The 26,429-nt window shown below is 45.6% G+C and overlaps 1 protein-coding gene across 8 annotated transcripts in view; it reads right to left on the bottom strand.

The window, feature by feature from the left end:
• DOCK4 (dedicator of cytokinesis 4) overlaps positions 1–26,429 on the bottom strand; it is a 434,871-nt gene that overhangs the window by 136,295 nt on the left and 272,147 nt on the right. For all 8 annotated transcript variants that reach the window (XM_060244887.1, XM_060244888.1, XM_060244891.1 and 5 more), the window contains exons 22-24: positions 15,415–15,585; positions 13,957–14,149; positions 5,001–5,128 (exon numbers count right to left, since the gene is read on the bottom strand). In XM_060244887.1, coding sequence (XP_060100870.1) covers positions 5,001–5,128; positions 13,957–14,149; positions 15,415–15,585 — 492 coding nt within the window. The remainder of the gene's footprint in view (positions 1–5,000; positions 5,129–13,956; positions 14,150–15,414; positions 15,586–26,429) is intronic.

The raw sequence follows: 26,429 nt of genomic DNA, 5'->3' as shown, positions 1-26,429 counted from the left end.
ATACATTGAAGAAAACTCTGACAGAAAACAGTTAAATCTCTTCAAAAGGCAGAAACGGAATGTTCCATCACAAAGAGGGGGGGAGTTCAGCACCAGAGAAACAGACTCTCTATATTCTATACTCAAGCCCCCTTATCAACTGCAAATAGTCTTCACTCTTTCTATTCAGATTAGGCTGCAATGGGCTACTTGCTTTTAGAGGCAGGAAGCCATTTGAAGGCTCCCTTTCACTCCCCCCCCTGTAAGTGGGAGGGGGTGAAAGACAGGCTTCTAATGGCTACCTTCCTGCCTGCTCGCCTGTCTTCCTGTCATTTCTCTGTCTCCCTGTCTTCCTTCTTTCCTTTCCCTTTATTTTATTAATTTCATCCAAACTTTTACATAACTTTATTCATTCCTCTCATTCTTTCTCAGTCTCTGGCTTTTTCTACACATGGCAGAAGATCCTCTCTCAGTGTTCATTTTAAAGTGATCATCTACATTGCATTTTCTCTTGACTTCTGCCTTGCTTTGCATTTTCCGATGTCCTCTACACTCAATGTGTTGAATGGGCATCAAAAACAGTTTCACCCAGGAGCTGCCCCTCACTTTACAAGAGTACTTTTGAACAGGAGATTTCCTGAAAATCCAGATCTAAGGTTGTAATTGTAGAGTTTTCCCTCCGAGTTTTCAAACTCCTCCCCAAAGCCCCGTCCCACATTTCATTGTCGGCTTGCGAAAGCATCGATTCAGGAAATCACTACATGCACTGCCCAGGGGCACATTGGCGTGTGCTCTCCTCTGAGCAGGGCTTCCCTTGCAAGGGGTCTAGCTGCTTTTGCTTTCAATGCAAAACCAACCGGGCGGGGCATCAGCACAGCTTCTCTAAGCTGGGCTGTTCTCACCTTCAAGGTGCAAGCAACTGGGCAGGGCGTCGGCATGGATTTTCTGAGTGTGACTTGGAGGAGAACACCTCCACAATGCGTTCTTGGTGGTGCTCCATGCCTCTGTGAGCACACTGCAAGGTCTTGCTCAGCCAGAGCCCGCCCAGCCCTCCTTCCACACCATGTCACCTGCTCTCCCCATGGGCAGGAATGCAGCAGCAGGGAAGGTGCGGGTGAGGGGGCACGGGGTCCCCCTTTCTCTGTATCTTTGTCTTTCTGTCAATTTTTTTCATTCTGGCTGCGGTCACACACACTAAATAATGCACTTTCAATTAGGGTTGCCAGGTCCAATTCAAGAAATACCTGGGAACTTTGGGGGTGGAGCCAGGAGACTCCCTGAGCACTGGGCCTGCCCATATCCTGGGTAGGCAAAAGAGGCAGCAGTGACAACTGCACTGTTAAGAGGCTGCCCTCCTTTGCAAAGGAAGGCAGCCTTCGAGTGGCTGAGAGGCACCCTTCTGCCCCCTTCACCTGCCTGGGTCCTGAGTGGGTGAAAGAGGTGGTGTGTGGCAGCAATGTGTGTGCTGCACAACAGGCGGGGATTCTTGCCTGAGACTGCAGAACCCATGGCTCGCGCATGGGAGTAGGCAAGGTTGGTGGCAGCCTGGAGCACCACCTCACCTATGGGGCGCCCTCTCCCTGCCACTCGGCTGAGAGCAGCTGGACGGCATGTCCAAGGAGAAGAGTGCGCCTGACTCACCCGGATGTTCTCACCTTCTTCTCCTCTGAGCTCGGCTTCCCTTGCAAGGAGAAAGAGGCGGCGGGAGGCAGCAATGTGCACACTACCACCCAGGGAGGAGGTCTTTTCCTGGGGCAGCATCTCTCCCCTGCTCCAGGTTGTTGGCGTCTCTGCCCACTTCTCATCCCCCCTCCAAGAATAAATGGCCAGTTCCGATCAGGCCCAAAGCAGAGCCCATTTGGGGTGGTTGGGAGTGTGTGTGTGACTGCAGTTTCCCACACCTATGACCAGGCAATCTTGAGAGACAGCTGAACTGAACCTCCAGCCTCTGGGAGGAGCAAGGGCCTGAAGGCTTTCTTCCTTCGTTTGCAAATGTAGATGTAAAACTAGAGGAGCATGTAGATGCAAAAGGTGAGGAGCATATTTTTAATTGTAGAAGCATTTTGAATGATGTGAGTTTGTAGCAGGTGGATTCAGTGCTCACTAGATCTGGAGCAAAGCTGAATGGAGAAAGGACCTTTGTCTTTTTCTTTCATTCTGTATATCTTCCTTCTCATTTTTCTTTCTCTCCTCTCCCCCTTTTTCCTACCTACCTTCTGTTCTTTCTCTCATTCTTTCTCTGTATCTCTTTCTTTTTTATTATTTCATTCTGGCTGTGATCACACACACTAAATAATGCACTTTCAATTAGAGTTGCCAGGTCCAATTCAATAAATATCTGGGGACTTTGGGGATGGAGCCAGGAGCAAGGTTGTGACAAGCATAACTGAACTCCAAAGGGAGTTCTGGCCATCACATTTAAAGGGACTGCACACCTTTTAAATGCTTCCCCTCCATTGGAAATAATGAAGGATAGGGGCACCTTCTTTTTGGGCTCACAGAATTGGACCCCCAGTCTAATCTTTTTGAAACTGGGAAGGTGCTTGAGGAGAGGTACTGGATGCTAAGCTGCAACTTTGATGCCTCTACCTCAAAAAAACAACTCCACTAGAGCTCCAGATATCCAAGGATCAATTCTCCATTATACCCTATGAGAATCAGTCTTCATAAGGAATAATAGAGTGCCCAGCAGACATTTCCTCCACTCCCCCCCCCCAACTTTCTGATGACCCTGAAGTGGGTGGAGGGCCTCCAAATCAGGGGATCCCCTGCTCTCAACTGGGAATTGACAACCCTACATTCAATCCACTTCCAATGCACTTTCCAACTGAATTTTACTGTATGAACTGGCAAAATCCAGATAGAAAGTGCTTTGCATCTGGATTGAAACTGCATTATTTAAGAAGAAGAATTGCAGATTTATACTCCGCCCTTCTCTCTGAATGAGAGACTCAGAGTGGCTTACAATCTCTTTTATCTTCTCCCCCAACAACAGACACCCTGTGAGGTGGGTGGGGCTGAGAGAGCTCTCAGAGCAGCTGCCCTTTCAAGGACAACTCTGCCAGAGCAATAGCTGACCCAAGGCCATTGCAGCAGGTGCAAGTGGAGGAGTGGGGAATCAAACCCTGTTCTCCTAGATAAGAGTCTGCGCACTTAATCACTACACCAAACTGGCTCTCTAAAGTGTGTGATTGCAGCCTCTGTCTGTCTACCTTCCTTTCATCCATTTCTCTTTCTCTCACTCTTTTCTCCCCATCTTTTCCCTACCATTCTTTCTCTGTCTCTGTCTCTCTCTTTTTCTTTCATTCTTTTTTCCTTCCTTCCTGCCACCTACACATTCATCACCCCCCTCCCAAATATTTTTCTAGGGCCTATTGTATGTCTTCCTACAACGGGCTTTACTGCTAGTATTTAAATAAAAATAAAAACAGAAAAGACACAAAAAGAAATGATTTTATGCCTGCTGTTATTCAATGTAAATCTATTTTCTGTTTAGCAGTTCTTTGTTCAGATACATGTCAGAATACTCTCATTCACCCACTCGTTAGGGTTCTTTCTATTCTAGCAGAGAACAGATACCATTTCTCAAATGTCTCCTGAACCTTACTTTTTTTCCTTCCTGTATTTTCATATAAACTGCAATTTTTGTCGATCAATGCAATATGCCATATTTTACGAGCCCATTCATCAATGCACACCAGGCTTGGTTGTTTCGAAGCTTGTATTGTCTTGCCACTACAAAAAGATTTTTAAGCATATGTTTTGTTTTCTGAACATTATCTTCAGGCAAAATACTTAAGAGAGCTACCTTAAGCTTACATGCTAGTTTACAGTCTAGAATTTTATTAATCTCTTAAAATATTTTGGTCAGAAATCTGTATGCTTGTGGGCATTGTCACCAAGTATGAAGAATAGTGCCATTTATTTTGTCAAATAGCCATCATTTCTCAGAAGTTCCTGGTATAAAAACCTATGCTTCTTCACCATCTTAAAAACAATTCTGTTTCTATGAATTTGGGTTCACTTTTCTGAGTGCATTTTACACTACCTTTTTTACACTACCCTTGTGAACCTAGGGGTAGAAAAATGGGAGTATAATAGCTTAAACTTTTCTCTGTAGACATTGTAGGCCAGCAGCCATAAGATCTTCAACTCAGCACTCATCCAGACTGTTGAGCCCCATGCCGCCACCCCTGGTGGCAGTTGCCCCACCTTGGAGCCTAGCTGTCTAGCCGGGGTCTCAGAATTGGGAGGGAAGCTGGGTTAACAGCATCCTGGTGGCTCCCACGCCACTGCTGGGACTGGCTCTCTCTCTCTGGGCTGCTCAGTCTAGATTGCATTTTCCTCCTTGACCCCATTTGGCCTTCCACTTTTATCTCCCTCTTGGCTGCCCACTCTTCTCCCTGGCTCCAGCCCTGCCCACCTTCATAAACGAGGACACCCAGCGTCCCCATTTCCTTCCCTTCCTGCTCTGCCCCCATCTGGGATCAGTGGCAAAAGCCAAGTGGTTGGCCCCAGTCCAGGTGGTGGATTGAGCCAGCTTACTTTGCCCCCGCTCCTAGGTGTGTTCTTTGAGTGCTGGGCTGGGAGGCTGGGCCCACCCCTTCTTGGGGCCATCTTTAGCTCAGCCAGGAGGCTCCAAAGCCAGCTGGGCTTCTTCTTGGCCACCACCAAGCCTGGGGAACTACAGTGTGCCTGCCCCATCTCCCAGGTAAGCCTGCCAAGGTTTAGGCTGCAGGGCATTGTCGGGACCCTGGGAGCTCTTGGGCATCTTGCCAGGAGTGCCGTGGGGTGTCTCCTGCTGGAGTCCCAGTGGGGACCTGCCAGGACACAGACTAAGAACAAGCTGCAAGCCTGTTATCATCCAATCATCTGCTTAACAGTTCTATCAAAAGATTAACAGCAACAGAAACCATAACTGAACAGAGAACAACCAGGCACACTTGTGATAATAGCATCACACTTCTGGCTCAGATTGGTGAGGTTTTCATTATTCAAACCAATGACACTGTTCAACTCACAGAACTATTTTTCTTGATGAAGCAAAATATGTTGCTGAGGATCCGTGCACACATGATCAGATCCTTTTGCTCTTGCAGATCCACATGGAGGTGATGCAGAACTACAGGCAGTAGAATATACCGGGATTCTGGAGGGGGGAAAAAGAGGACAGACTGTGAGTGCTCATAGAACTTCTTTAATGTAATTAAGGAGCAAATTAAATATCCACTTGTGGAATGCACTAGCTTTAATACATATTATATTATTCTTACAACATTTAAATAATAGAATTATAAACATATTGAAACATTTATTCTCCATTTGGTTCAGTAGAATTAATCTTGTCTCTAAGCAGTTTGACTTGGCTGGAAAAGTGAAAGTAACTCTGGCTGGAGTAGTTTTGCATTTTATCTTGCTAATAGCTCCAAATAGTGCTGGATAGCTTTGTTGATAATGTTAGGCCTCAAGGCCTGTAGGCTGCAGCATGACTTAATTCAACTCTGAAAGGGAGCCCGAGCTCAGGGACTGAGAGTGCAAAATATTTCTTTGAAGAGCCAAATTCTGATACAATTTCACAGGCAGACTTGGTATTTCCGGATATTTTGATATCATGTATAGCAGACCTAAGACCTTGGGATGGGCACATCTCTGGCAAAACAGTTTTATTGTCATTAACAAGTGCCAGGCGAGAAGAATGTGTTCTTTCTTAATGTAAACATTTGGTAATTTCTTGAAGAACATCCCAAAATTGGGGTTGTCCAGTAGAACGTTGTTAAGTCAAATGAATATGTCACCTGTTTATCCAATAATTTATGTTTTATATAATTTGCTTATGTCACAAAGGGTATAAGACCCCATGTCAACCTTGTATTATTTGGAGAACTCCTAGTTTCCTCAGAGATTTGTCTCTTGGAGCCTATTCTTTCAGGACTGTTAATAAACCTCTCCAGTTTTTCTTCCTCACAGGGCTTCTTGTGTGTTCCTTATTGGGTTGGGGGGCACACCAGGTCACGGGTTATGTTGTGGTACACACTCATTGAAGCTGTACAGGCCTCTCTTGTGATGCTGCTTTTTTTTACCAGTAGTTCCTATACCTTCTTTCTCTTAGCACAGTGTTATCTTCCTCTACAAAAGAAGGCATAAGGTGGGGGTGTCAAACATGCAGTTTGGTGGCCGAATCAGGTCCCCATAGGGCTCCTGTCAGGCCCCCGAGCAACTGGCTGTCCTCTGCTTCCTTCTCCCTCTCTCTTGCTTCCTTCTGCATAGCAGCTTACTTTGCAAGGCTTGCTCAATCGCACAGGAGCTACAGAGCAAAACCTCTATTTTCTCCATTGGCTGAGACTCCTCCCTTGAGGAGGAATAGCTTGCTTTGCCAGCTCTCTCAATTGCACAGCAGAACTACTGAGCCAAGCCCCTCCCTCCCTCTCTCTATATGTGTGTGTATGTTCTTTATAAAATTTATATCTTTGCTACCTAATCTTAAATAGGTACACACATGGCCCAGCCCGACATGGCTCGGTCCAAACCGACATGGTCCGGTCCAACAAGGTCTCATTTATATCAGATTTGGCCCTTCTAACAAATGAGTTCAACATCCCTGGCATAGGGAATCATATCAATTTTTTTTGTCTTTTCTCCTTGATTGTTTTAATTAACTGAGAGCTTCATGCTTTATTTATTTTATTGACGTGCTGATTTTTACTGGCTATTTTTAGGTCAGAACTTACATATGTTTTAGAAGGCAAGTTTTATTGTGCTGCAAATATTGTCTGGCTGCAATATTTGATTGTTCAGACTATAAATTGTTGAAATGAAGTAAAATATGCATGGCCCAGAAGAAAACTTAATTTATCTAACATATACTTATAAAGCCTGGACTATTTCAGAGAGATCAGGCTAAACTTCCATGTCAATTCTGACATTGTAAAATTGCCACATTATGAACTTTACCTTCCCCCCCACCGAGGAGTCCAATCAGACCCGACAGCAACCGACCATTATCTGCTTCCTTCTCCCTTACTTGTTTCTTGGTTGCCATTTTGTGTTTCTCTGCTGCGATCAGCCAGTCAGCAAAGCAGCCTCTCCTCTCTTTCCCTCTTCTCCCTCTCTTTTCCCAAAGTGAGGAGGAGGGAGGAGGAACATTAGCCAATGCAGGAGCTTCACTCTATAGCTTTTCTGAGCAATTGTTTGTCAGACTCAATCAAACACTGCAGAGGTACTGAGCCAAGCCTCTCTTCCTTCTAGTGGTGAAGCTCCTTCCTCTCCTTGTCCCCTGGGGAGGGAGGGAAAGAGTTGGCAGGGCTTCCTTTGCCCATCCCCACCATCGAGAGAGATACAAAGAAAGCCCTTTTAAGAGTAGTGATGTTTTAATGAAGGTATAAGCTTTTTGCCTTGCTACAGATATATATATATATATATATATATATATATATATATATATATATATATATATATAGAGAGAGAGAGAGAGAGAGAGAGAGAGAGAGAGAGAGAGTGTTTTGTTGGGTTTGTTATGGGTGAGGTTAATAAAAGGGAACACAGGCTGTGGCAAATCAACTGCAAGTCTGTGATCAGGCAGGTAAAAAGGGACTATGAGGAGCATATTGCAAAAAACATAAAAAGACCAACAATAAAAATGTCTTCAAATACATTAGAATCAGGAAACCAGCCAGGGAGGCAGTGGGGCTCTTGGATGACCAAGGGGTAAAAGGATTACTGAAGGAGGATAGGAAAATGGCTGAGAAGCTGAATGCATTTTTTGCCTCCATCTGCATTGTGGAAGATGAGAAGTGTTTGCCCACTCCAGAACCGCTGATTTCAGGAGAGGTGTTGAAAGATCTGAGTCAGGTTGAAGTGACGAGAGAGGAGGTCCTATGACTGATAGACAAATTAAAAACTGATAAGTCACCAGGCCTAGATGGCATATATCCAAGAGTTCTGAAAGAACTCAAAGGTGAACTTGTGGATCTTCTGACAGAAATATGTAATCTTTCATTGAAATCTGCCTCCTTTCCTCAAGACTGGAAGGTAGAGTGAAGCTCCCATCTTTAAAAAGGGTTCCAGAGGGGATCCAAGGAATTAGAGGCCAGTCAGTCTGACTTCAATACCAGGAAATTTGGTGGAAACCATTATTAAAGAGAGAATTAGTAGGTACATTGATGAACAAAAGTTATTGAGGAAGAGTCAGATGGGTTCTGTAAGGAAAGACCTTGTCTTACTAACCTGTTGGACAAAGGGGACCCAATAGATGTTGTTTACCTTGACTTCCAGAAAGCTTTTGATAAAGTTCCTCATCAAAGGCTTCTTAGTAAGCTCGAGAGTCATGGGGTAACAGGACAAGTCTTCTTGTGGGTCAAAAAATGGCTAATTAATAGGAAACAGAGAGTGAATATAAATGGGCAATTTTTGCAGTGGAGGGTGGTAAGCAGTGGGGTACCGCAGGGCTCATTACTGGGTCCAGTGCTTTTTAACTTGTTCATTAATGATCTGGAGGTGAGAGTAAGCAGTGAAGTGGCTAAGTTTGCAGATGACACTAAGTTGTTCAGGGTGGTGAGAACCAGAGAGGATTGTGAGGCATTCCAAAGGGATCTGTTGAGGCTGGGTGAGTGAGTGTCAATGTGGCAAATGAGGTTAACGTGGCCAAGTGCAAAGTAATGCACATTGGGGCCAAAAATCCTAAGTATAAATACAAGTTGATGGGGTGTGAACTGGCAGAGACTGACCAAGAGAGAGATCTTGAGGTCATGGTAGATAACTCACTGAAAATGTCAAGACAGTGTGCGACTACAATTAAAAAAATCCAATGCTATGCTGGGAATTATTAGGAAGGGAATTGAAAACAAATCAGCCAGGATCATAGTGCCCCTGTATAAATTGATGGTGTAGTTTCATTTGGAATACTGGTCACCGCATGTCAAAAAAGATATTATAGCATTGGAAAAAGTGCAGAAAAGGGCAACTAGAATGATTAAAGAATTGGTATACCTTCCCTATGAAGAAAGGTTAAAACGCTTGGGGCTCTTTAGCTTGGAGAAACGTCGACTAAGGGATTACATGATAGCGGCTTACAAGATTATGCATGGGATAGAGAAGGTAGAGAAAGAAGTACTTTTCTCCCTTTCTCACAATATGAGAACTTGTGGACATTCAATGAAATTGCTGAGCAGTTGGACAGATAAAAGGAAGTACTTCTTCACCCAAAGGTTGATTAACACATGGAATGCACTGCCACATGAGGTGGTGATGGCTGCCAGCATAGATAGCTTCAAGAGAGCATTGGATGAACATATGGAGCAGAGGTCCATCAGTGGCTATTAACCACAGTGTATTGTTGGAACTCTTTGTCTGGGGCAGTGATGCTCTGTATTCTTGGTGCTTGGGGGGCACAGCAGGAGGGCTTCTCGTGTCCTGGCCCCACTGATGAACCTCCTGATGGCACTTGGGGTTTTTTAGCCACTGTGTGACACAAAGTGTTGGACTGGATGGGCCATTGGCCTGATCCAACATGGTTTCTCTTATGTTCTTATGCAACTGGGTTCCCCATTTTTCACTGTATTCATGCCCTCCAGTCTTTCTCAGTAGGAGAGCAAGTGCACTATTTAGAAGAGCAATAACAACAAGCCAAGTTGTGTCCAGCAGAGGTTTGCTCAGCAAATTTCTCTTGATTTTTCTTTCACATTTTCCTTTGATTGGTGATCTTGAAGTCAGACTTCCCAGATAGTAGGCTGATACTGACCACCATACATGGTTGTCTCTCTGTTCTTGCACTACCACGTAAGAGGTGAAGTTATTTTTCTGGGGAAGACTATAGTTTTGTAGACAAGCATATAGCCCTCAATCTGTGCCATGGTGTCTTCACATGTTCTTGACCAGCACATGAAGCAATTTATGTACAAAAACTCACAATGCCCAGCTGCTTCATGTTTTCCTCTGGGTCTTAGGCTTAAAGTATTGACCATGAGATCTCTGTAATGAATGTCAATAAATCAAAAGTAGGTTTGTAACTTACAGATGTGCACACCTGAACAACACCTGAACAGCATGTTTAAGATTGGTACAGTACATTGTCTGCAGTTTTTGATGCAATAATTCATAGCAAGAGGTGGCATTATCAGAGATTGTAAAACAAAACATTGCAAGCATGCTAATGTTTTAAGCATATTTTATTTTAAGAAAAAAAAAACCTTTAATTATGTTTGGTGTACAGCCAGTTTGGTGTAGTGGTTAAGTGTGTGGACTCTTATCTGGGAGAACTGAGTTTCATTCCCCACTCCTCCACTTGCACCTGCTGGAATGGCTTTGGATCAGCCATCGCTCTGGCAGAGGTTGTCCTTGAAAGGGCAGCTGCTGTGAGAGTCCTCTCAGCCCCACCCATCTCACAGGGTGTCTGTTGTGAGGAAGGAAGATGATGGAGATTGTGAGCCACTCTGAGTTTCAGAGTGGAGGGTGGGTTATAAATCCGATAACATCTTCTTCTTCTGTCTGTGCCCTTTATAAAATTTATATGTCCACTACCTGGAATTACATTTTATAACACACATGCCCCGGCCCAACAAGATCCCATTTATGCCACATTCGGCCCTCATAACAAATGCGTTTGACACCCCTGCTTTAGGCATTGTGAACACATAGTACAAGTGTGGCCTCTTGTGAGTACTGCATTTAGTTTGACTTTCACCATGCACCTTTCCCAGTGTCCTGAAAAGGGTTGATAGGTGTATAAGAGTTTTCAGGTGTACCATATAAATCTGTAATTTACAACCAATCTAGCTAATAAGGAGTCAGATGTCTCCGTAGCAGTGCAAATTCAGTTAGTACTTCAGAAAATTAATTGTGGTCCTACACAGAGGAAAGGGAGCAAAGGCAAGGGAGAAAAACAACACCCAACAACATGACTGAAGGAAAAATTGCCACTGCTTTAATTGTATACAACTAGAGGAACAGAGATGGGCATGAACCAGTTCAGACTCGGAAGTCTGAGTTGAACTTTGCCTGATGGTTCGCAAGCCGTGGATCAGGAATCATGTACTCAGCACAGACCTATCCAAGCTTTCTGCCAAGGCTCAGAAGTGCTTGAAGAAAAAAATCCAGAAGAAAACCCAGTTTGTGAACCAAATTGCAATTTTCCAGTTTGTGCCCATTCTTACACAAGAGCAATGGTGCAGCACAGGGATGGATCTAGCATCTGGCTCCTGGGGAGCAAGCTTGGAGTGGTATGCCCTGGAATCCCACTAGTGACCAATTTATCTAACAAGGAGTTAGCAGGTCAGATGTCTCAGTAGCAGAGCAAATTCTGTTGGTATCACAGAAAATTAAATGCTGCATCCAGCAGCACTACTTAGCCTCTGCCTTTGTGGCTGAAAACACAACCCTCCCCCCCCCCCCTCAGAGCTATACATATCTGATTAGCAGGTAAATCGAGCCTTAGTCAAGAAAGTGATTTGTCATGGAAAGCGTCATTTGTCTTTGAAGTTTGAACAATCTGTTTGCTCAGCCTACGAATTCTTCCCTTACCATGTTATTCCCCCCCTCCCCAATTCAATAGCTAATAATATAGTAACACTGCAAAGTGTTCATTTTCACCCTCTGAGACAGCAGAGTTTAATTGCACTTCAGATCACAGTGAGTCTTGGCTTAACTGCAGGACATCTTGCTTTATTTTCCAGATCAATGTACTTTAAATAACTGAGTGCATTTTAAAGTTTCTGCAGAGGAAGGAAAGGGGGATTTCTCCTCGGTGAGATAGGAGGGAGAGTCTACATGCATACATACACACATACACAATGGAAAGTGGCATACCAGCAATATGATGATAGAAAATGCCATCAAGTCACAAGCTGATATGGTGATCCCATAGAGTTTTTCGAGGCAAGAGGCGTTTAGAGGTGGTTTGCCATTATTTGCTTCCATGTCACAATGCTGGTATTCCACACAGATCTCCCATCCAAATACTAGCCAGGGAGGACCCTGCATAGCTACTGAGATGTGACAAGATCAGGCTAGCCTGAGGTATCCATGTCAGGGCAATACCAGTAATAGACAAAAAGAACCACACATACATTCTGGAAATCAATGGTAAGCAGGTAAGCAGGTGGAGATGGGTTCTAGACCTGATTTCTAATGATCTTGCTCTCTCTTTTTAACCTGTTCTCAAAAGATGAAAGGCAGCAGAATCTCCATTTCAACATCTTTCTCTTTTTCTTAATAATAGGGAAATTCAAATAATCATCTCTTGACTTAATTTATTTATTTATTTATTTATTTATTTATATTTAAATTTATATCCCGCCCTCCCCGCCTAGGCGGCTCAGGGCGGCTAACAACATTTCACATATTTAACAAAGGATAAAACTTTAAAATTTAACAATTAAAGAAATTAAACATAAAAACCAGTTAATTAAGTTAAAATATTTAAAATACATGATTCATTACATAGAATAAATCTGGCAGCAGTAAACTTGTTTGGCGCTGGTTCTGCCAGTTTAGATGGTTCCATAGTCGTATAGTAGATGGCGGCTCCTTATTCTTAGCAACTCAGCAGATATCAGCATAGGCTTGCCTAAAAAGAGCGGTCTTGCAGGCCCCGCGGAACTGGTCAAGGTTCCGCAGGGCCCGCACTTCCTCCGGGAGCTGATTCCACAGTACAGGAGCCGCGGCTGAGAAGGCCCGAGTTCTGATGTTTTGAAGTTTGACCTCTCTCGGCCCAGGGATAGTCAATTTATTTTTGCCCATCGACCTCAGTGCCCTCTGGGGTTCATATGGGGAGAGACGGTCCCTTAGGTAGGCTGGTCCTCGGCCATATAGGGCTTTAAAGGTAATAACCAACACTTTGTACTGGACTCGGTAGGTAATTGGCAGCCAGTGCAGTTCGCGCAGTCCCGGCCGTATGTGCTCCCATTTTGAGAGCCCCAATAATAGCCTGGCCGACGCGTTCTGCACCAGCTGCAGCTTCTGAGTCCGGCACAGAGGTAGCCCCAAGTAGAGGGCATTACAGTAGTCCAGTCTTGAGGTGACCGTTGCATGGATCACTGTTGCGAGGTCGCGACGCTCCAGGAAGGGGGCCAACTGCCTTGCCCGCTTCAGATGGAAGAATGCTGACTTGGCAGTGGCTGCTATCTGGGCCTCCATTGACAATGGAGCTCACTAGATAAAATCTGACAAATTCTGCAGCAAAGAAATGACTCCCCATAATCACAAATCAGAGCATTTGCATTATTCTCAAAGGCTTTGATTTAATGTAACCATAATTAGCTAAAAATTCTATAGAGTTTTATGCTTGATTGAGAGAAATTATTGCAATGGAGAATCTTCTGGAAGTTCTCAGCTTGCAAGTTAGATACTGGAAATAAGCTGCCTGCCATGCATTTGTAACAAGCATACAGTTGATACTTTTTTAGAGCAGAGTATCCCCGAGGCACATGCTGAAGGATGAGCAGCAACTGAAGTTTGAAAATAAGTGTACTGGAAATTGCTGGAACCAAACACGTAACACAGAATCAAGCCTTTTTCTTTCCTGATTTTCCTTCCTGGCCTATTTATGAAATTTGACACTGACAGGGCAGTCCTAAGCAGACCTTTGGACAATGGATTTAGAGGAATGTAACTCTCCTTAAGAGTACAATGTAAATTTCCAGTCATTCCTTTTAATTCTGCCACAAATATCATGTCTACGCACTGTTTTTAATTTTGTTTAGAAATGTTGAATTTTCATCAAAAAAAAACCCATTAAAGATAAACCCATGTAGAATTTTCTTCAAAAAACCCCATCTAGCAATACCAACCCACTTATGCTTACCCAGTTGAAACAGATCTGTCATAGGTCTCTACATTAGAAACAGCATTATTGTATGTCAGTGCAAAACAAATCTTTCCATGGAAGTTCACTGTTAAATTTCCACTGTTATTTGATTTCATATGAGACTAGAGAATGCGAGAGGCCTTTGTAATTACAGTGTGTTCACATGTTCTTCATCCTACCTGGACTGCTGTAGAGCTGACTTTCCACTATCTTTCCGATGCAGTGGAGCTTTACAGCCTGAAGGGATTCATCTGCATTTGTGATGGTTGGCAAGCTTCCTAGAGTATCACGTACTAGGCTTGCCACTTCTCCCATGTCAAAGAGTTTCAGCAGCTCTGAGTATACAGCTGGGAAAGAACTGAGAAAGACTGCCTAAAAAAAGGAACAGGTAAATTTAAAAAAAAAAAAGATAATCAGGTAAAATATAAACTTGAGGTGTTCATTAAAGAAAACATGATAGAGAGAAAATTTATTTTCTTCCATTATTTCTTAAATTTATAACCTGCTTTTAATTATAAATTTCTTAAAAACAGCTTACAACACTGCAAAAATATAATAATACAAGGTACCATTTCCAGTCACCCCACCCCAATATGTTAGGCCTCATTGGAGATTTGAGGAGTTTATATGCTTGAATGAAGAATGCATTTGAGGACTAAAGATCCTTTAAAGGCCCCAGGAACTTAAGACAGAAAAAAAACAAGTATCGCTCTGCTTCAAAAATAACTCTATTGGTGATTTTAATTTAATTTTTCAATGTCTTTCATTCCTCTCCTTTGCAAAAATAGCCAAGGTTTTTAATCAAATAAAAACACGCAGACTATTATTACAAATGGCTACTGCATCACCTCACCACACAGGAGAGGACACACAATGATGGCCTTAAATTAAGGGTGGGAAGGTACTGGCTGTATATTAAGAAAAACTTTTTTACAGTCAGAGTTATACAATAGTGGAATCAGCTACTGAGAGAGATGGTGAGCCCTCTCACTGGCAGTCTTTAAGCAATTGCTGGACAAACACTTGTCAGGGGTGCTCTATGCTGATCCTGCATTGAGCAGGGGAGGGGGTTGGATTAGATGACCTGTATGTCCACTTCCAACTCTGATTCCTTGATTCACCTTTCCTGAACTTTCATTTCACAGATCACCTTCATATGGAGACTGGAGTGCACAGCAGGGGAGCGAGGAAAGACTGATGAATAGATTGTCTTGGAGAGGCAGTTCAACGAGGAAGACGATGGACCCTAGCTTTCCCCATTTTTAACAGTTCTAGAGTAATGGAAAATGGAAAGGACCAACAAAGGATGGCTTTGTAACTTCTAAGGGATTAATGTGAAATAATTTTTCCCTTCTTCCATAGCATTTGGTGAACTGCTAGTAGTAGTAGTAGTAATAATATTAAGAAGAAAAAGAAGAAGAATGGCAGCAAAATATGGAAAAAATCTTGAAACACGGAGTCCAACAGTATTCAGACTGAACTCCCACAGTTAATAATAGAAAACAGCTAAGCACATTATCAATTTTTACAACTGAAAGCAAGCATTGATTTATTGATTAAAGATTAGGGCAGGTCCTTCTACATGGTGGAACACACATACAGAAGCACACAAGCAACAGCTCAAGGCAGCAGCTTACTTGAGCCTGAGATAAAGCAGTAGCTCCTTTGGTTTCTTGTGAAAGGAAGAATCGCACAGACATCAGAAGCTCCTGAATACAACAGCAGAATTCTTCCTCATTCTGTCCTCCAGTAGCAAGAGAGAACAACTTCCGAGACTGAACTATATACTTAAATATATATTCTTGTGCCTACAAATGTCAAAACACAAATATACAGGATTAGATCATCATGATCAATGTTCTGAATGTTCTTCCATCGTCATGAGCAATGTTCTTCCAGCTGCCCTGCTGTAGCATCTCAAGCATCAGGTCTTCAGGGAAATGTAATTGGTCTCACAACACCATAATTCTTATTTACCTAAGGGAACTACATTTCCCAGGGTTCCTGGAATGTAGATCACCTCAGTGGGAATGTTCAAGACAATAGAAATGCTCAAGAGAGCAGGGAGAGGGGGAGGCTTTCAGTGAAGCTTCCTCCTCCTGCAGGAAAGAGGATTGGGAAAAATGGGTATAAAAAGGCTGGGGGTTCATTGGTGGGCTCTGGCCACCACTGTATTACAGACTGTGTCACTAGAAGTGGGACAGGGTCTGAATTTTAGAACTTGGATCAATATTTTTTTCCCCTTCCTCCCATACCTCTTCAAATCTATCTTCTATCTATCTGTTGATGGACCGTCACCTGGACTCCACCCTGGATCATCTGGCTGAGGCACAGGGGGCCATGGCTGGATGGCTGCAGAAGAGCTGACTGAAGTTTAATCCAACTAAAACGGAGGTCCTGTACCTGAGCCAGGGTGGAGTAGTACAGTGTATCAGGCTACCAGCCCTGGACAGTACACCTTTTGTGCCAGCCCAGAAGGCAAAGAGCCTGGGAGTGATCCTGGATGCCTCACTTTCTATGGTGGCCAAGGTCACTGCAGTTGCCAGGTCAGCCTTTTATTATCTTCAGCAGATCAGGCAGCTGGCACCCTACCTCTCCCCTCAGGACTTAGCTACAGTGATCCATGCAATGGTCACTTCCAGATTGGACTACTGTAACTTGCTCAACGCTGGCTTGCCCTTGGGGCTAATCCAGAAACTCCAGCTGGTACAAAATGGAGTGGTGTGCCTACTGATGGCATTGCCTGTGAGAGCATGTACTATGCCAGTTGCACTGACTACTTATTGAGTACTGGATTCGCTTCATGGTTTTGGTATTGACCTCTAAAGCCCTGCACAGTCTTGGACCGACATATCTGAGGGACTGCCTTTACCCGTATATACCCCAGAGGGCTCTATGTTTGAAGAACCAACATTTGCTGGTTGTCCACAGCCCTAGGGGCATCCATCTAGCCTCAATTAGGGCTAGGGTATTTTCTGCCCTGGCCCTGGCCTGGTGGAACATGCTCCCATTGGAGGTTAGAGTCCTGCCAAATTTGTTACCTTTTCACAGGACTTGCAAGATGGCACTGTTCTGCCTGGTTTTTGGCTGAGGCAACGGATGTCCCAACTACATCAACCTGGCCTCCCTTGCCGAAGCATGCTGTAGTCTATTGAAGGTATGTTGGAGTATACCATGTGACAGCCCACTTGTAATATGAAACCGTTTGACTTATTGGTCAGCTAGAAATTGCAGTGTTGTGAATTACTCTATCTCCTGCTCTGTAATGAAGAGGTTAATTGTTTTAACGCACTGATTTTACTAATTTTAATTATATTGTTCTTATTGTCTGATTATGTTGTAATCTGCCCTGAGCCCATTTGTGGGGTAGGGCGGAATATAAATTTCCTAAATAAATAAACTACTGATCAGGTTCACAAATGCTGTGTTCCAGTTACTTCTAATCCACTGTCAAGTCACATATAATAATGTACAGCCTTAATGAAAAAAATGTAAGCAATTGCAGCATATATTTGTATTGATATCTTAACACCCAATTTCTGCCACTCATTTAAAACCTTAATTCTTTTGTTTCTGTAGTACATGCCACAAGAGAATGCTCCATGCTATTGTAGAAAGACACGTATCAAGCAGGCTGTTCACTCGCATCGTTTTTTGCTACCTGAACAAAAAATAGGTGAAACCAACAGCTGGGCTAAAGATGATGAATTTGGGACACATGCAATGCTCCCTCTAAGCTGTGGGGTCTTGTGAGCAAAAATTCTACTTCATGAGCTACTGGCATTAAAGCGGTGAGCAAGTGATTTGGCTACAGTGTGCTCTGGGGCCATTCTTTAGGGTGGCCAGACCGTCCCGGGCACCCGGGAATGTCCCGGTTCTGGCCCCCTATTCCCGCCTCCCGGGCTGGCTATACCGGGACCATTAGAGGTCCCGGTTTAGCCAGCCCCGAAGGTGGTGGGCTGCGGGCGCCGGCGGGGAAGGCGGCGAGTGAGGGAGCGTCCCTCCCTCACTTGCCGCCTTCCACGCCCGTGCGCGGGGCCCGGCGGCGGTGGCGGAGGCCTCTCCGCGGCCTCCGCTGGTCGCTGGAGGCCGCGGAGAGGCCGGCGCTGGTCCCTGGAGGCCCTCCAGAGACTCTGGAGGGCCTCCAGCAACCAGCGCCGACCAGCGGAGGCCGCGGAGAGGCCGGCGCTGGTCCCTGGAGGCCCTCCAGAGACTCTGGAGGGACTCTAGCGACCAGCGCCGACCAGCGGAGGCCGCGGAGAGGCCGGCACTGGTCCCTGGAGGCCCTCCAGAGACCAGCGGAGGCCCTCCCCGGCCTCCGCAGCCGCCGCCAGCCCCGCCAGCAGCACCAGCCGCCCGGAGGAGAGGCCGCCACCCGCCCTGGATGAAGGTAAGCAGGGAGAGAGGGGGCCAAAAGCGGGGGGGGCGGCTGGCGGGGGGGTGGCCGGCCTTCCTTCCTTCCTTTCTTCCTCCCCTCCTTCCCTCCCTCCCTCCTCCCTTTCTTCCTTCCCTCCTTCCTTCCCTCCCTCCCTCCTTCCTTCCTTTCTTCCTTCCCTCCTTCCCTCCCTCCCTTCCTTCCCTGCCTTTCTTCCTTCCCTCCTTCCTTCCCTCCCTCCCTCCTTTCTTCCTTCCCTCCTTCCCTCACTTCCTTCCCTCCCTCCTTCCTTTCTTCCTTCCCTCCTTCCTCCCTTCCTTCCCTCCTTCCTTCCTTTCTTCCCTCCCTCCTCCCTTCCTTCCCTCCTTCCCTCCCTTCCTCCTCCCTTTCTTCCTTCCCTCCTTCCTCCACTCCCTTCCTCCTTCCTTCCTTTCTTCCTTCCCTCCCTTCCTTCCCTCCTTCCTCCTTCCCTCCCTCCCTCCCTCCCTCCCTTCCTTCCTTCCTTCCTTCCTTCCCTTCCCTCCCTCCTCCCTTCCTTCCTTCCTTCCTTCCTTCCCTCCCTCCTTCCTCCCTCCCTCCCTCTGGCCACCCCTGGAGTAGACAATACTGACTTTCGTGGACCCAAGCACTGATTCAGTGTAAGGGAGCTTCGTGTTTGTGACTGGACTAGACAATACTGACTTTCGTGGAGCCAAGCACTGATTCAGTGTAAGGGAGCTTTGTGTTTGTGACTGGACTAGACAATACTGACTTTCGTGGACCCAAGCACTGATTCAGTGTAAGGGAGCTTTGTGTTTGTGTCTTCTGGTGCAATTTTGTTCTCAGATCCTGTATTTACTTCATCAGTATATGGGATAAGGCACTTTCTCAACTGTGATGCATAATGCAGCCTATTTATTTTGTCCTGTTTGCTCTGTTGGCTCTATCTGCGCCACCTTCATCACTTTTGGGGTGTGGATCCCCCAGTGGGGTGGTCTCCCGACTCCCTCCGCCGGCTGTTTCTGATAGCCCTGCGCCCCCTCTTTCATTTGATATGTGTCCCGTGCGGGTGCCACCCTCCCGCCGGGAGATGCCTCAAAATGAGCCCCCTTGAGGCTTATGGCGGCAGGGCTCGGGGGAAGCGAGCTAGACTGCTATTCTTTTGAGGGGTTATAGAGTGTTTCGAGCCCGTCCCTGTGGCATCGGTCCCATCGTTGTGGGGCCCAGGGGGCCGGCGCAGCGGCACGCTGAAGCAGCCTGTCGGTCACTTCTGGGTTCCTGTCCTGCATCTCGACCTGTGTTATTAGTGACAGGCTGCTTCGGCGTGCCGCTGCGCCGGCCCCCTGGGTCCCACAACGATGGGACCGACGCCACAGGGACGGGCTCGAAACACTCTATAACCCCTCAAAAGAACAGCAGTCTAGCTTGCTTCCCCCGAGCCCTGCCGCCATAAGCCTCAAGGGGGCTCATTTTGCGGCATCTCCCGGCGGGAGGGTGGCACCCGCACGGGACACATATCAAATGAAAGAGGAGGCGCAGGGCTATCAGAAACATCTGGCGGAGGGAGTCAGGAGACCACCCCACTGGGGGATCCACACCCCGAAAGTGATGAAGGTGGCGCAGATAGAGCCAACAGAGCAAACAGGACAAAATAAATAGGCTGCATTATGCAGCACAGTCTCACTGGAATCTCACTGGAATCTGACTGGCTTCTCAGCATGGAACCCGTTCTCTCTAGTCTTCTCACTTTGAAAAAAGTAAAAAAAGAGTTTCATTTAACTTTACTTCCCCCTTTCCCTCTCTATAAATAATCTTGGTGTTTCCGGCGGTGATATTTGGGGGATTTTTGGGGACGTCACAGGAAGTGCTGTGAAGTCACTTCCTGTTTCCGGCAGTGGCATTTGGGGGAAATGATGTCACAGGAAGTGATGTCACTTCCTGCTTCTGGCAGGTGGCGCGCGGGGAAATGATGTCACAGGAAGTGATGTCACTTCCTGTTTCCGGCAGGTGGTGTGTGTGTGGGGGAAATGATGTCACAGGAAGTGATGTCACTTCCTGTTTCCGGCGGCGGCACGACGTCACCGGAAGTGACGTCACTTCCTGTTTCCGGCGGTGGCGCGCGCATCCCTACCTCCCCCCCCAAAAGGTGTCCCTGGCTGACCTGACATTATGGCCACCCTAGAGCTAGGACAAAAATGTCTGAATCGTAGGCTAAAAAACCAATGAGCTAGCTCACACTTAACTCAGTTTAGAGGGAACACTGGACACATGTAGGGTGAAGACTGACTTTCTGCTTTCATCCTTTCCTATTTAATAGTTCGATTGGCAAAAACTATCATTGCCTATCATCATATATGGCAACAGTCTCTAATGTAAGATTCTGAACATGGCTTTACTTGAATGAGAAATTAATAATTGCTGCAGTCTTTGACATCTCCTTTTAATGGAATTGCAATGTAGTACTGAGTGTTTCCAGTGTTTGGACCATTATTTTATCTTCCATATTTGTTGGCAGATTTTGATGGATTCAGTTTTTGTGATTTGAAATAGTTTTATTAATATCTACCTCTGGTGATTTCTTTCTCCCAATTGCTGTCAGTATAGCTTTCACTTCACTTTCTAAAATGGTAGGTTCTTCTTCAAAAGATTGTTCTTGGAAGGCATCAATCATCTTTTCATCCTTTCTGTATAGTTATTCAGTGTATTGTTTCCAACTTTTCATTATTTTGTTCTGTTCATTTAATACATTTCCATGTTCGTCTTTCAGCATGCCTAACCAGCCTTAAATTTCCCTTTGATTTTTTTTGATCTTGTGGAACACATCTCTTGTTCTTCCTTTTTTGTTGTTCTCTTCTGTCTCTTTACACTGATTATTATAATAGCTCTGTTTCTATGTATCAGTCACTGGAAAGCTGCATTCAGACTTCTAATTCTATTTGTCAGCTTTTACTTTTACTTCTTGTCTATCTTTAGCAAGTTCAAGAGTTTCATCAGTCATCCATCAAATCTTTTTGTTTCTTTTGTCTACAGAAATAGTCTTTGTGCATTCTTCCATCTCTGGTTTCAACCCTTAAATTCTTCCAATTCACAGTCACTTATACTTATTAATGTAAATCTGTTCTTTACACGGTCTTTAAATTCAGGAATGTTGGTGAGATTGTATTTCTGCACTATGAATGTTTTGGTATTTTTCTTTAGCTTTAATCTGATTTTTGAAATTAACAATTCATGGTCTGTACCACAATCTGCTTGTGGTCATCTTATTTTAGCAGAGAGAACTGAGCTTCTCCATCTTGTGCCTTCAATTATGTAATTTATTTGATCTCTGTAATGGCCATCCAGTGATGTTCACATATACAATTGTCTGGTTGGTTGCTCGTCTCATGAGTCACTCTTCTGGTTCATTTCATGCTCTGAGCTCAAATTTTCTTTTCTTTTTTTAACTAAAAGATCTTTGTTGAAAGAAGATTGAAAATACAATGATGAGCATAAACAACAACAACAAAAGATCCATCAAAACAAGACAGAAGCTATATCAGTTGTAAGTTTACCACAAATATACTGTGTCTAGTTCTTTTGGAATTTTATCCTATACAATCAAATATTCTAATATAGGGAACCAAATGTCAAGCATGGGATTTCTTTCTTTGTATAAATGTATTTTCAACTGTTGTTCTAATGTACTGCACATCAAAGCCATATAACCTATTCTTTAGTTCTCACTAGCAGCAAATGCAGGAATATCCGCTTTGAAGATAAGGTCTCCTGGGATACTTTCCCAGGGTTAAACCTGGACCCAGGATGTTGCTAAACCGCAAGAACAGATAAAGTAGCTAGAGTGTTAGTTTCACACGCCTGTGTTCGAATTCCTAAAATACCTTTGATGTGCCTGTTGGAGCAAGAATCTACATAAACCCAGTCTGACAGCTACAGTATGACAGCTGGTGATCTAGCTGCCAGGCTAGGTCACAGTGACCTGATCAGCAGACCGGCTTGAGCCGGCAGAAGCCAAGTGATGCAATCTGCTGAGTCAGCATGGCCAGGATTGGCTGCTTGGACTATATATGATCTGTGTGTGCATCACACAGGTCTCTCCCTGTGAGATGGTGGTTAGGCGAAGCACTTTGTCCGTGGAGGTGATATTGTATAGACTGCACAAGAGAGCACTTGTCGTGTATATATGTTAATACACCTTTTGGCACTAGTTGCACGTGTCGGCCTGATTTTCTTTCCTGAAGCCCTGTGTCGGGCAAGTCATCTCCCTCACTCTGCTACTCCCGCTCCGACAGGGTTATGGGCCCAGGGCGCTTCCGCTGCGCGGAGGAGAGAGTTGAGAGTTGAGCTGACTGTGAGTTTGGAAAGAGCCGGAGGCGAGGAACGCCGGTGAAGGACACAGAAGCACCACCGTTCTCTGTTTGAGAGCCAGAGGGACGTCGGCAGCCAGCTGTGAGGAGGAGTCGGCACGATGGCTCAGCAACAGCTTGGAGTAGCCGTTGAGAAGCTCACCTCAGCCAACTACGCGGTGTGGAGCCTGAGAATGCAACACTACCTCAAGCGTGAAGGGCAATGGCTGTTCGTGAGTAACCCCCCTGCTGACTTATCTCCTGCCGAGACTGTGTTATCGGATAAGGCACTGGCCAACATAGTGCTATCTATAGGAGATGACCAGCTGGTTTATGTGCGAGGGCAGGACACTCCCAAGGCTGCCTGGGACGCGTTGAGTGCGGTGCATGTTAGCACCACTGCTGGTTCCCTCATGGCCTTGACAAGGAGGATGTTCCGCACCGTTATGCCGGCTGGAGGGTGTGTGAAAGATCACATCAAACGGCTAACGGACTGCTTCGTTGAGCTGGAGGCAAGAGGCAAGACTGTAGCTCCAGACGACAGAGTGTACATTTTGCTGTCGTCGTTGCCACCTGAGTACACTCCCCTGATAACTTCTCTGGAGACGGTGGACGTAGCGACCCTGACCATGGAATACGTCTGTGCCCACCTGCTTGACTTCCAAGAGAGAATTGCGGCCGTGAGCTGTCCGGGGGTGTCGGCCGGGCAGCGTGCTGTTATCGGTGTGTCCGGGAAGACAGCCAAGAATGAGCCAGCTTCTGCTGCTGGCAGGCGTCCGAAGGTGGAGGAAGTGGAGCCGACTGCGTTTGCAGTCCGTCGCTGCTATGGATGCGGGTCGTCGCAGCACCTGCTCCGAGCTTGCCCTGAGAGGGAGAAGAGGCGGGGGCGTGTGCGGCGAGAGCGGAGGACCGCCAGCCCGTGTGAGGAAGCAACCCGGCTGGTCACGTCTGCAGTAGAGAGCACAGGGTCTGCTTGGATTTTAGACTCCGGGGCAACGAGCCATCTCTGCTGCGAGAAGGAGTTGTTGAAAAACATTGACAGTCCTGAGCATAAGTATGTGAGATTGGCTGATGGGACCACTGCCAATTCTGTTTGCTCAGGCAATGTGGAATTTCCTGCACTGAAATGTATGTTGCAAAATGTGTTGTATGTACCCTCACTGCAGTCTAACCTGTTGAGTGTTAGCACACTGTTTGACCAGGGATACCAGGTGAGATTTGAGAAAACCTGCTGCAAAATCCTGGGAGGTGGGGGAAAGTTGCTTGTGACAGGAAAGAGGGAAGGTAAACTGTATGTGGTCCAGAGTGATTGTGCCCAGGTGGCTCAGGTGTCGAATGAGCCTGTGCACAATAATTGTATACATTTGCTCCATAGGAGACTTGGGCACTGCGGATTTAGGGCGTTAAAGAAAACCCTGGAGCTTGTGCCTAGTTTGAAAGTAAATCCTTGCAAATGTTACTTGGATTGCCAGGTCTGCAAGAAGACCAAAAGCAAGGCGTGTGCTGTTGCTAAAGAAAGCTCAAGGGAAAGCACACGAGCCCTGGAACTAGTCCATTTAGACGTTATTGGCCCATTGCCAAAGAGTCTGTCGGGGAGGAGATACTGCTTGGTGGCCACCGACGACCACACGAGGTACGCGTGGGTTTTCACCATGGTGCATAAGTCTGAGGTGTATAAGACATTCACCAAGTGGGTCAAAGCAGTGGAGAGACAATTAGGGGTTAATCTCCTAGCTGTACAAACCGACAGAGGGGGGGAATTCTTATCTAACCAGATGAAACGTTGGCTGGAGAACAAGGGCATTGCCCACCGTCTGACGAACCCGGCAACGCCCCGAGAAAATGGGCATGGGGCTGTATTGCAGAATGTGATGTATTGCATGTTAGAGGATGCACAACTGCCAATGACCTATTGGGCAGAAACCATACATGCAGCTGTTTTTTTGCAAAATAGGGTTTGGTGTAATACTGTGAAAAATGTGCCTTACAGGTTACTGTTGAACAAGACCCCAGATTTGAGTTCTTTAAAAGTCTTTGGGTCACGGGCTCGGGTTGGCATCCACTCCACGAGTAGCGGGGAGGGGGATGTCCGGGCAGAGAGCCTAATTTTTCTGGGCTACAAGCCAAGGGCCAGGTGTTATCGTTTCTGCAATAGCAAAAGCAAGATAACACTTAGTAAGAGTGCCCAGTTCAATGAAGAAAGCAGCTGGCCAAGGTTGCACTCCTTGCAGAAACAATTTGTCCTGCTGCCAAGTACTGATAAGAATGTTGGAGCGCAGCCCAGAACTCCAGCCCAGGAGGTGGCACCCAGTGGGGCTGGAGAAGGTGAGCCGAATGCTGGCACAGAGCCTGACGAGCAGAGTCAGGAGGCAGAGCCTCAAATGCAGGAACTGGAGGTAAAGTGTGAGAGTCAGGAGGTTCAACACCCAATTACAGGGGCAGAGCAACCAGCCCAGGAGGTGGGAACAGAGCAACCCGAAGAAGACAAAGCTGGTCCAAGCACAGGGCCACGGGTGTCTGCCAGGTCCACCGAAGGCCAACGTCCCGCTAGGTACAAGTGTCCCTATGTCACTCTGACTGTCAATCCAGACCCACCCGGATTTGAGGAAATGTTAAAAGAAAAGGCTAAGAAATGGAAAGCCTGGGTGGCAGAGTGCGAGGCAAGGGAGAAGGAGGCTGAAGCCAAGCGTCTGAAAGAGCTGGCTGAACAGGAACACGATGATGTGTTTTACAATCATGATGAGTTCCTGAACGAATTCCGGAAAGGGTTCCGAGCTACGTAAATATGAACTGTAATGTTGCTGGTGGACATGTATGTAAACTGTGTGAAGTGTTTTGGTGCACTGGGTTTAAATAGATTAGGAGGTGTGTTGGAGCAAGAATCTACATAAACCCAGTCTGACAGCTACAGTATGACAGCTGGTGATCTAGCTGCCAGGCTAGGTCACAGTGACCTGATCAGCAGACCGGCTTGAGCCGGCAGAAGCCAAGTGATGCAATCTGCTGAGTCAGCATGGCCAGGATTGGCTGCTTGGACTATATATGATCTGTGTGTGCATCACACAGGTCTCTCCCTGTGAGATGGTGGTTAGGCGAAGCACTTTGTCCGTGGAGGTGATATTGTATAGACTGCACAAGAGAGCACTTGTCGTGTATATATGTTAATACACCTTTTGGCACTAGTTGCACGTGTCGGCCTGATTTTCTTTCCTGAAGCCCTGTGTCGGGCAAGTCATCTCCCTCACTCTGCTACTCCCGCTCCGACAGTGCCCCCTTAAAATTAGTATTCTTGAGTTACAATGTATCACTTCCAATCTGGTGCCTACCCGAGCACAATGGATTATCAATAAACTAAAACTCTGTGTCAAAATCAACGTTTGGTTATTTTGAGATCTGATGCTTGACACCAAACAACTTCAAAGCTGACAGTGGGAGTATGAGATTCTACATCAGAGAGACTGTTTGTTATTTTAGCTATAACATATAGGCTCCATAGCTTTTAATACCATAGCTGAATTTGTGGGCTTTTAACAATTTATTGATAGCATATGGTTACAAATCTTAATTATTTCTTAATTATTTCAGTACTAACCCATATGTCATTTCAATCCCCCCTCCCTCCAATGTTGACTTCCCCGAAGTTGTAGATTTCAAGTTCAATACTAAAGGTACTACTAACTGATCAAAATTCAATATATATATATATATTTTTCCTCATTGATGCTAAAAAATTGTCCAATGTCTTTTTACATTCCACTCTTTCTCCATATATCCTTTAAATTTCTTCCACTCCTTTTTGAATATCTCCAAATCATAGTCTCTTAGCGTTCTAGTTAGTTTGTCCATTTCACTCCGCGATAAAACTTTCATAATCCAGTCCCATTTCTCAGGTATTTTTTCTTGCTTCCAAAGCTGCGCATACAATGTCCTAGCAGCTGATAGCAAGTACCAAATT

This window comes from Heteronotia binoei, chromosome 8, assembly GCF_032191835.1.
Source record: "Heteronotia binoei isolate CCM8104 ecotype False Entrance Well chromosome 8, APGP_CSIRO_Hbin_v1, whole genome shotgun sequence".
NCBI lineage: Eukaryota > Metazoa > Chordata > Lepidosauria > Squamata > Gekkonidae > Heteronotia > Heteronotia binoei.
This window is presented reverse-complemented; position numbering and strand designations above follow the sequence as displayed.